At 44.4% G+C, this 10,237-nt stretch overlaps 2 protein-coding genes across 2 annotated transcripts; both read left to right on the top strand.

Moving 5' to 3' along the window:
* Positions 1–508: 508 nt before the first annotated feature.
* On the top strand, positions 509–4,010 carry LOC146189572 (venom protein 302-like). Its single transcript, XM_084605299.1, has 3 exons — positions 509–558; positions 3,491–3,614; positions 3,861–4,010. Exons 1-3 carry the CDS (start codon positions 509–511, stop codon positions 4,008–4,010), a joined length of 324 nt encoding a protein of 107 aa, XP_084461425.1.
* A 2,263-nt stretch (positions 4,011–6,273) lies between these two features.
* On the top strand, positions 6,274–9,767 carry LOC146189571 (8.6 kDa transglutaminase substrate-like). The gene is made up of 4 exons (XM_084604341.1): positions 6,274–6,367; positions 7,913–7,969; positions 8,348–8,471; positions 9,525–9,767. Exons 2-4 carry the CDS (start codon positions 7,920–7,922, stop codon positions 9,681–9,683), a joined length of 333 nt encoding a protein of 110 aa, XP_084460467.1. The 5' UTR covers positions 6,274–6,367; positions 7,913–7,919; the 3' UTR covers positions 9,684–9,767.
* The last annotated feature ends 470 nt before the right edge of the window (positions 9,768–10,237 follow it).

Genomic DNA, 10,237 nt, shown 5'->3' with positions numbered 1-10,237 from the left:
CTGAGCGATTTCCAAGGAGGAACGTTTCTAGGTCTCAACGTCCCCTCCTTTCCTACCTTTACTACGACGAGGCATAACAGTAGTCGCAAGGCAACACCTGATCGGAACGTTTCTTCGCTTTAATATTTACAAAATGTCAAAAAAGACACGTTAGCAGAGAAGGCAGTTTATTATTACTTATTGAAGCGCTATATACGGTATACGCCCTACGTGGTCTCACGTAGGAACATTTTCTACATAGTCGCGTTTTTTTGAAATGATGCCTTATGGAGAATAAAATAATCTATATAGCAACAAATTTTAACCTGAATACCAACGTTTTGTTGAAAGATTTGGGAGTACGATAACCGTTGCGAAGAAATAAATTCTCGAATGTAGTTTTGCACATTCTCGCAGAGGAATATATTAAATATACACAACTCAAATAGTGCAAATTGTTCCGTCGTACCGATGTCAGTTCCAGGGCGAACCGTGCAAACTAATCAGACTTGTCGCTTTCAGGTACGTTATGAACGTTGCCGTGACATCTCTCTTAATCACTGCAGCGCTCATTTTTAGGTAAGTACGGAAACGAACGGCAATAACAAAGATTGCAATCAAGTCCTCACTCCGATCTCATAACTTAACCCGACGTCAAGGTCTTTTTAGGATTATTGCTCGCGGAACAACAGCAGCGCACAGCTTAGGAGCTGTGAACAGCACAAAAAAAAAAAATCGTAAGCCGTAAAAGAAATGCAAAACTCGACAAGACTTGTTTTCTTTGTTGCTCAGCACAGTTAGCACTGTCGAGCCACCTAGCCCTGCATGCCGTCCTTACTCAAGCAGCTTATTCTTTCTGAAGCCACTTCCCCAGCCTCGCTTTGGTTTATACCATTGTGTGTTACGTTGCGTAATTTGTTCCAGTTCTGATGCCTATTATATCTGATCCCCTACCTGCCATCTTCACTCAATCCTCCCGGCTTCAACAGTAGCACGTTCTCAGATGAATCCTATATACTCCAGCTAGAAAGCATTAAAACTGTCCATGCTATGCAAGTTTTAATTTTTCCTTTTCTTTTTCTTGGCTTCCTTGGCAGCCACACCACACACACGCCAGATCGCATGCAACTAATGTATTTCCACCGCATAACTCCCTTACGATCCAAGAAGCTCACGTGTAAGAAAAAAATAAATTGGAGGAAATTTGACAAGGGAAATCGGCTAAAGAATAATTTTTGTTTTATTGCCAAAGTAATAAATAATGTGGGGAGAAATTCGTTCCATTTAAAACCGGTGTCAAATGATTTCAGTTGACTTTATATTTAAATTGGAGCATGCTAGTATCTGTTTACATGCTGTTGTCCTCAGATTTTTGTTGTATACATATTAACTAAAGAAACCTATCTAGGTAAGTAAGATCTGTTTTGTTCCTCACAAATTTTTCAGTAGAAACTGCAAAATTTTGTTGGTGTTCTTTTTGTAGGCCATTGAAGCCAAATTATTGCTGCTTTGATGTTCAGGTCGTTTTTACAGCGTGTGGTCTACTTTTAAAGGCATTCATCTACGTTATTTTAAGTACATTTGTAAACAACGGTCGCAAAGTAACTGTGGAAGACAAATATCCATGGGAAACAATTCGTGAAGGATGATAGGACCGAGAAGCCAAATCAAGGGCTCTCCTATAAGGAAGCTCCATTGCAGTGTGGGTACAACAGCAACATCAATAAGATACACCCTAAGACACATGACCGGTGTTTTTCCGGCGCTTTGGCTAAGTGTTTCCATAAAAGGTGCATAACACAAATGAGCCAGAGAAGCAAGTAAAGGGTTTCACATTACCATAAAGCATTTGTTAAGGTCGACACCGTAAAATTTGCTACTTATGGTGCGGCGACGTGCTACAATAGTGTGACTGAAGCAGTAAAAGATGTTTTGAAAGCAATTGATATCACACACAGGGAATTTTGCCAAAATTTCTCCCAGCCGCTTCCATAAAGAGTAGGCAGATAAGGCCTACCTCAGCAGCCCTCAGACAGAGAGGTAAGGTGGAAAAGGCAAAGAAACTTTAAGAAACGTTTGAAGAAGATGGCAGAAAGAGAGGAAACGTTTTATGCTCCTAATGTCTATTAAACTATTTCTCTGAATGGGAAAATATAAAAATAATTTTCTCATAATATTTTTTTTTACTCTATATTTAATGCATTCTGCCTTTCCTTATGAACTTTCTAACTTTTTAAACTTCAAAAGCCCGTTGTGCTTCACCGCTGTGCCTCATAAATGTGTCCATCAACGTCACCAACGCTGCGTGAACTTCTCTGCCCTGCGTTTACTGGAGCAGCGAGTAACGAGCAGCGAACACTACAGGCGCAGCCAGAACCGGTGGCGTCGGAGACATTGGATGGCTCTGCGGGCGTACAAAGTGCATGTTTCGAGGGCACGGTTCTCTTGACAAGAGATTTCCAACGCTTGTTAAGCCACAGCGCCGAGGCAAATCGCTTTCTCTAAATTTCAAAACGTGACATAATTATTGCTAACGATTGCCTACAGGATATATGTTTTTATTGATAGCAAAGGCAGAGAGATTGGCCAGAACGATTAAAATATGACTTACTACTCTGCACTAAGGAAGGGGAAGAGGAGAAGAAAGAGGATCATGATGGTTGCCTACAAACCTCTAATCGCAACTAGGTGCCTGATTGCAATAGCAAAAAAAGTTAATCATCAGAAATTAGTTACACAGTTTTTAGTTATTCTCTTTGCCCTCTTAACAACGTCCACCAACGCAGGTATTGCTACTGCGTAGAACCCATCTTCACGTCTCAAAATGACTATTTTAAAAATTACTAGCTGGCTTGCTGAAACACCTGGCGTACTAGGCGTCTAAATTACAAGACCAATGAATGTCAATCTCTTCCCTCCAGGTCACTGACCGTTTCTCGTTCCGCATTGTAGTTGAACATATCAATTAGGTTGTTTAATATAATATTGTTACCGGGAAACGCGGGACCAAAGTGATGTGCTCACTGACAAAGACGACGACCGAGGAACGCGGGCACGACGAAGCGTTGAGAAAGAGGACGACGCTGACAGTGTGGATACTGCACGGCTACTGAAGTCTTAGCGTCGAGTTCAGTCCATCGCAGTGCCGTTACATTAAGTACATCCCCGTAACAATATATATATAATAATATATACAAGAAGAGCTCACAACGACAAGCGTACACCCCTCCCAGCCTTTACCTCTGTGGCTCAGTGGTTAGGCCGCTCAACTTCTGAAATCAAAGACACGGGCTTTAACCTGGCCACCGCGACCGCTTTTCAATGAAAGCAAAATTCAAGGCGCCCTTCTAACGGGCAATGCCAGCGCATGTGAAAAAACCACGCGTGTAGAAATTCCCGAAAAGCTCCGGTACGCCGTCTTCCACAGACTGAGTCGATTTGAGACGTTAAACCTCGTAAACTATCCAAATCGTCAACATTTCATTCATTTGGCCTACGTCTCTTCCAGCAGCTCCACCGCTTCGTCGCCTCCGAACTGTAGCCAGGTGCCTTGCAACCCAGACGTCTGTCGTCCCTTGCAGTGTACCTGCGGAAACCACAAGGACCTGTGCGGCTGCTGCGACATCTGTAACAAGGTGAGATCCGTGTCGACACATACAAAAAGAGCGAAGAAAAACGTAACTGAAGCATCTATTGCTGTGCGTAAAGAGACCAAAGCGACATGAATTATTGGTGTGCGAGAACAAACAAGAGCTACATGAATGATAGTGAAATGTATTATTTTGTAATGCTTGTGCCGATCGTTTCTTACGTAAAGCCTTAATGGCGGTGTAGGGGATAGCAAAATAAATCAATAAAACCAGCTGTGTCTGTTTGCGCAGTGTCCAGACGAGCAGTGCAACTTGTACATCTTCGACCAGTGCGTCAGCGGACACGAGTGCGTGCTGGACAACCCGAACACTCGATTCGAGACTGGTGGACTAGCACATTGCAAGCCGGTAAAGACCGTTAAAAGGGCGCACACTCATTAGAGGTGCGCAGCGTATGGCGTGATAATGTATTGTTGTTTTCAGGGAGCACTTTGGGTGTGCTACAAGTGGTGCTGGCTACTCATTACGAGCAGAGCTCTCGCTTTATGTCCCTTGCGAATGTTCCCATAGCGTCCATACGTTGATATCATGTGGTCTGGTTGGGCTGAAATTGTCAGGTTTCGCTAAATGCCGGTGGTCATTAACATTCATATTGCAAAATCAGCGATTAAAAATAAACGCACTAATGTCTCGTAACAAAACCAGATCAATATATTTAAGCACTGTGCGTGAACGTCATCTTCATCTATGCATGTTCTTCCTCATCGGTCATCTCGTCAGAAAAGACGAAGTGTGTACGAAATGCTGCTAGTCGGTAACTGCTGCTTCGGCAGGTCTGGTAAGAGAGAAGTGAACCTGCCGGTGCTTCTTCTTTTCTTACCATATTATGTAACTTTAATTGAAATAACAGCCAAAGAAATAAGTTAGGAGCTATTGCAAAGAAGTAATTCAAAGGTTCAACTTCTTAGCAGATAAACACGCACAAGCAATGTCGACAAGAGGCGCCAATGAATGTAGGAAAGCTGGCGCCTCTACATCATCATCCTTATAATCTCCGGAAATAAGTCATTGGTATGGCCTACATTGTAAATCGGATTTTTCTTACAGGTACCGTCGAAGGGCTCTGATTAGAACACTTTTCGCCAAGGGATCATAAACATACTTGCTGATGAACTGTTAATTGTTTTCTTTCTTCATCTTTCTCTCTCTCTCTGTTTGTCTGTCTGTCTCTCTGTCTCTCTCTCTGTCCGTCTCTCCGTCTCTCTGTCCGTCTCTCCGTCTCTCCGTCTCTCTGTCCGTCTCTCCGTCTCTCTGTCCGTCTCTCCGTCTCTCTGTCCGTCTCTCTGTCCGTCTCTCCGTCTCTCTGTCCGTCTCTCCGTCTCTCTGTCCGTCTCTCCGTCTATCTGTCCGTCTCTCCGTCTCTCTGTCCGTCTCTCCGTCTATCTGTCCGTCTCTCCGTCTATCTGTCCGTCTATCCGTCTATCTGTCCGTCTCTCCGTCTCTCTGTCCGTCTATCCGTCTCTCTGTCCGTCTCTATGTCTCTCTGTCCGTCACTCTGTCCGTCTGTGTCTCTGTCTGTCTGTGTCTCTGTCCGTCTGTCCGTCTCTCCGCCCGTCTGTCCATCTCTCTGTCTCTCTGTCCGTCCGCCCGTCCGTCCGTCCGTCCGTCTGTCTGTCTGTCTGTCTGTCTGTCTGTCTGTCTGTCTGTCTGTCTGTCTGTCTGTCTGTCTGTCTGTCTGTCTGTCTGTCTGTCTGTCTGTCTGTCTGTCTGTCTGTCTATCTGTCTGTCTGTCTGTCTGTCTGTCTGTTTCTCTTTCTTTCTTTTTGGGTCACTTTAGTGCAAATTGGCTCAGGAGGCAACACCAAGTCCCGGATTAAACCTGACTATGATATGCCACCCTCACAATGTAGGATGCACATATTTATATAAGGTTACACATATGCAGACAAACATATAACACATGAATTCAAATAGAGTGAGAGACACTTTCCTCGCCTTAACTCCAATGTTATTGTGTGAAGACAAACAAAAATAATATTATTTGAGTTATAATAACACAAAAGTAATTTCTTGCATACTGCAATAAATTATTAAACACCAAATTTCCTTACGAAATAAATTCCTACAAAGAAGCATATTTCACAATACGCATGCGTAAGAAAAAGAATCCACATAATACAGAATAGTATAACACCGAGAATCGGCTCACTAGTTAAACGCACGCTTCTCGTGCTCACATAAAAATATTGCTTTAACTTGCTTCTTGAATTGTATTGGAAAGACTATTAAATCTAGTAAGATTGGGTACTTTTGAGGAGTTTACGCGAGGCGCTACATGTACAATATTTGATTAAGCCTCACATCAAGCAGTTATGCACACATCGAACTATATAGGAATGACAATAAATCTGCACGCGTTGTCCGGTGCATCATGTAGAGCTTTCCAACCGCGTGCCGTTGCTTGGCGCCACCGTAGTGCACGCATTACTGGAACCGCAAGAGTGTTTTTCAAGATCCTTTCAGTTGTTTATCGGCGAGCTTATCTTTTGCATGGCATGCACAGTTGGCGAGAAATCATATACCCGTCTAGACAAGAAATGGCCGGTGTTATCTACTAGCTTCTTTTTTAAACAGACTCTCTATAGCGTATGCTCCAGAAAAGCCACCGTCCTTCACTTACTATCGAAAGAAGAGACGACCCAGTTTTTCTTACTCCCCAGCGTTTGCAGACGTTCGTCGTATATAAAGGCAGTTTCATACGGCACAGTTAACGGAATTGCAGCAGGACCATCGAACGAGTGAGTACTGTTTCAACTGGAGAAGCCCAAGAATACCTAGATCTCTAAAGACTTTTAAAAAATTGATTACTTCAACTAGCATTTTTTTTTTTTTACAAATAAGCTTCAAATCAGTGTATTTTCCGGAAAGTATAGTAGGCACAGCATTTCGTCGGTAATTCGCTCACGATGAATATCCAGTAAAATAGCTTTTGTGAACACTAGCTATCAACCAAACGTGCAAAAGTGATCCTTTTCATGATCACTACTTCACTGCCAACTTCTTGAATGGAAAGGTAATTCTCATTGTTCTTCCCTTGTGGGCCACCTCGGTAAGAAATAAGGGACGAAAAATCACAAAAAAATTGAGATTTCCGTTCCCTTCCGTTAGTTTATACGTTCATTCGTTAATTAGCCCCTCTGCCTGTACGTCTGTCAGCCCTTCTCTCTTTTTGACTTTCAATCCTTCAGTATGCCATCAACTATTCCTATTTGCAACTTTGCTACTTTTAATACATCAATATGGCGCAAACGTTTTCGTGTACCAAGTTGTGCCCGTTTCTGGAGATGCGTACACCTCCAATCTCGAGCTTTTCACGACAGCAGAGCGCTCAAACTTGACGTGTCTTTGCAAACTAAGGAGATGCAGCGAATTTATACCGAAGTAATTCTATTGAAGCGATGCTAAGGAGTGTCGCGTACAAGAAGGGACATACTTAACTGATATAATCGAGCACGCACCTATTCAGCTGGCACAGTAACATCTCCAGGTGAATCACATAGATTGTAATATCATTAGCAGGGGTTCTCAAATGGGATTCCGCGAAACCCAAAGGTATCGCTTGCCCGCACCTACCCACCCCCCCCCCCCATCCTCCTCCTCCTCCTCTTTGTTGTTACTTGCGGACTAGTTCCTAGTTCGACTAAACCCATTTCAGAGCTCTAGTCTTTTCTCATTCTAGCCCATCTCAGTTTTGCGCCGTCAGTATAGGCACCGTCTGCAACACACACTTTGGCATCGCACCAAGATGCTTAAACTAAGCTTTTGGGACAGCTGCATCATGCATACTTGCTTTTCATTAAAGGCATGAGCATGAGTGATAGGTGGGCATCTAATGAAAATCTGACACTGACAGCCAGAAGGACTGATACAAATGCTTACAAACAATGAATTGAACTACGTAAGAAACCAGAACGGTCCAATCACAAGCAGCAATCCTGATATTCATAACAAGATCACGGGAGGGGAAGTTCCCTACTACATAATGGTAGCTGTTGAGATTCCTTGAAGCGAAAAAGTTCGAGGACCCCTGCCATACAGTGTCGCCGCCGCTACAGCTGCTCGAGTCCATAACTACGTGGTAATGTGTTTCTTGTAAGTGTCAGCCCCCCTCAATTTCATTTGGGCCAGTGATTTCCTAGCATCGTGCTGTATCTCAGTAGACTATCTAACATCTTCATATTATTGGCGCAGACCAGTCATAAGTTCAACTGACGGTTGACCTCCTTTTCTGAATCTAGCGTTCGATCATCACCTCTCAGCACCACCGTAAATTTGTGTTTTAGGTTCAAGATGAAGGTCGCCGCAGTGTTCCTAGTAGTCCTCGCCGTTGCTGCGGTCAGGTGAGCTACATTCACATCAGTGATTTGTTGGACAAAGCTAGTTAAATTACATTTTTAAACGCCGTCACTTGAAGCTAAATGACATTACAGCCCATGTTATGGCAGCCTTGGATAAATTGATAAAATTGAGTTTTTTGAGTATGTTCACTAAGTTCGAAACGATCCTTGATGCTGCTTGGTCAAGAGCCCTAATGGCAATGTGACACAGTACGAAGTAGGATGTTATAATAACTTAAACTCTTACAGCTAATTATTGTTTCTGAGTTCACAGATTTGAAAGTTGCAGCTAAAATATTCCGCAGCTGAAAACACGCTCCCCTAGCCTCAGTGGGAGGCCCTGATGTTTCCGTTCTCATCCGTCCATCTTTTTTCTTTCAGCGTGTGGGCCACGTCGCCACCAAACTGCGCATCAGTTCAATGCGACCCGTCGACGTGCCAGGCAGTGGAATGCTCTTGTGGAAGCCATAAGGATTACTGTGGCTGCTGCGACTTCTGCGATACGGTAGCTTTCTTTACGTTGACGTTGTTTACGGCCATTTCGCACATGCGCATATGGCGAAGGTAGGGCTCCTGAAACGAAATAGGTTTTAGTTCATACCAACTAAATGGGCTTTCACTATCGTCTTATATGATATGGTACTGTTTTTATGACCATTTCCTGCACATATGGCTTGCCAGACTCACCCTGACATCCCCCCTTTCGGCATACGTCTCGAGAGAGGTCTTAGCCCTTAATAATAGGGAGTAAAACTGCCTCTTAATCAAGTCATGACTGGCGAAGTCTGTCCCGTCATGGCATCAATGGCACCAACACAATCAAGTATCTTCATAGCCTTTTCCAGTTCCCAATGCGACGTTTTATTTTTTCAGCAGCCCTTTCACCCTGATGTTGAAATTCACTGTCGACCCCATCGCCTTCTTGCGGTTCTCTAAAAGCAAACCCTAGCTCCTAGGCAAGGCGGACCGACTAGATTGGCAGGGTAGAAGATCTTCAGAAGCCATAAGTATATGAGCAATCGTCTCCGTTTCCCGTCCGCGTACCGCACACATTACTTCCACGTTCTCCTTGCCGTCAATCCACGCGTACCATTTCTCATTGCACAGCACCCACGCTCGAGGCTCAAAAAGACGCTCCCCCCCCCCCCCTTCCCCTTCCATAACCCCGCCCCTGAAATCCACAGGGAGTACTCGTAGAGCAGCTTCTGAGTAATGTCTTTTTTGTGCCTGGGGTACACACCGAGAGCATGCTTGTATGCAGCGCCAGTTCTCCTCAGCTTCGTCTACATCTCTGCCACAAACTCATACACCATCGCTTTGGTTCAGCAAGTGACTTTATGTTTCTTAATGTTGGCAACGGTATCTCGTACTTGGTACACAGCGCACGCACCCGCCTTTTCCAGCGTGTATACACACCGTAGTAGAGAAGGGAACGTTGCACTCGATGTACCCAGCGTTATCCTCCTAGAGTCCATGAGCGCATATGGTCAGAATGATGATGATTTACAATATGGACGCCACTAACAACCCGCTTTTCATTGTTGCTTGCTCTGAGCAGTGTCCCGGCGAAGAGTGTACAAGGCTCTTCCGTGATCCCTGCTCAGAGGGCCACCACTGCGTCCTGGACAACCCCGGAGAACGCTTCGAGACCGGCGGCAAGGGACACTGCAGGCCGCGTCCCGCAGAAACTGCGGCCGGGCACGAGCACCACAGCTAGGCGTTGTTGCGAAGTGTGTTCCTTATTTGACTCGCAAGGTACAACATTTCTTAGCAATAAATTCCGAGTTGATAAATGCTCCAATTCTTTGTCATCATTATTCAGAATGAAGAATGTTTTTTTACTAGCGCGGTTCCGAGCGAATCGATGCATATGCTTGCCATGTGCACGAAGTGAAGTGTTGTTGCAATATTGGACGGATCCTTTTCCTGTGGGCTCTTCATTTTAGTGGTTGTACCTGAGATTCGACAAAATGCCTCAGCGGCCATTGTTTCCAGCTCCTGAGCCAAGCATCAAGGCATCGAATATTAGCATGTGCAGGTGCGCGCTAAACGCGAGAAACCACGTCGTACTGTGCCATACCATACCCCACCAGGTCGAGAATAGAACAGTAAGGCTTGGCGCAGCACTGATCACGTCATCTCCTCTCGTAGTTAGGGAACAAATGTAGCAATGTTTACTTCACCTGACCTATAAATTAATAAAACATTGTGAGTGTGTGACTGGAGAAGGTATTGAAGGGGCTCTCATAGACCTAGAACTATATCTACTTG

Source organism: Amblyomma maculatum, chromosome 5 (genome assembly GCF_055883805.1).
Source record: "Amblyomma maculatum isolate TAMU_Amacu chromosome 5, ASM5588380v1, whole genome shotgun sequence".
Classification (NCBI taxonomy): Eukaryota; Metazoa; Arthropoda; class Arachnida; order Ixodida; family Ixodidae; genus Amblyomma; species Amblyomma maculatum.
The sequence above is the reverse complement of the archived record's forward strand: the minus strand, read 5'-3'. Positions and strand labels throughout refer to the sequence as shown.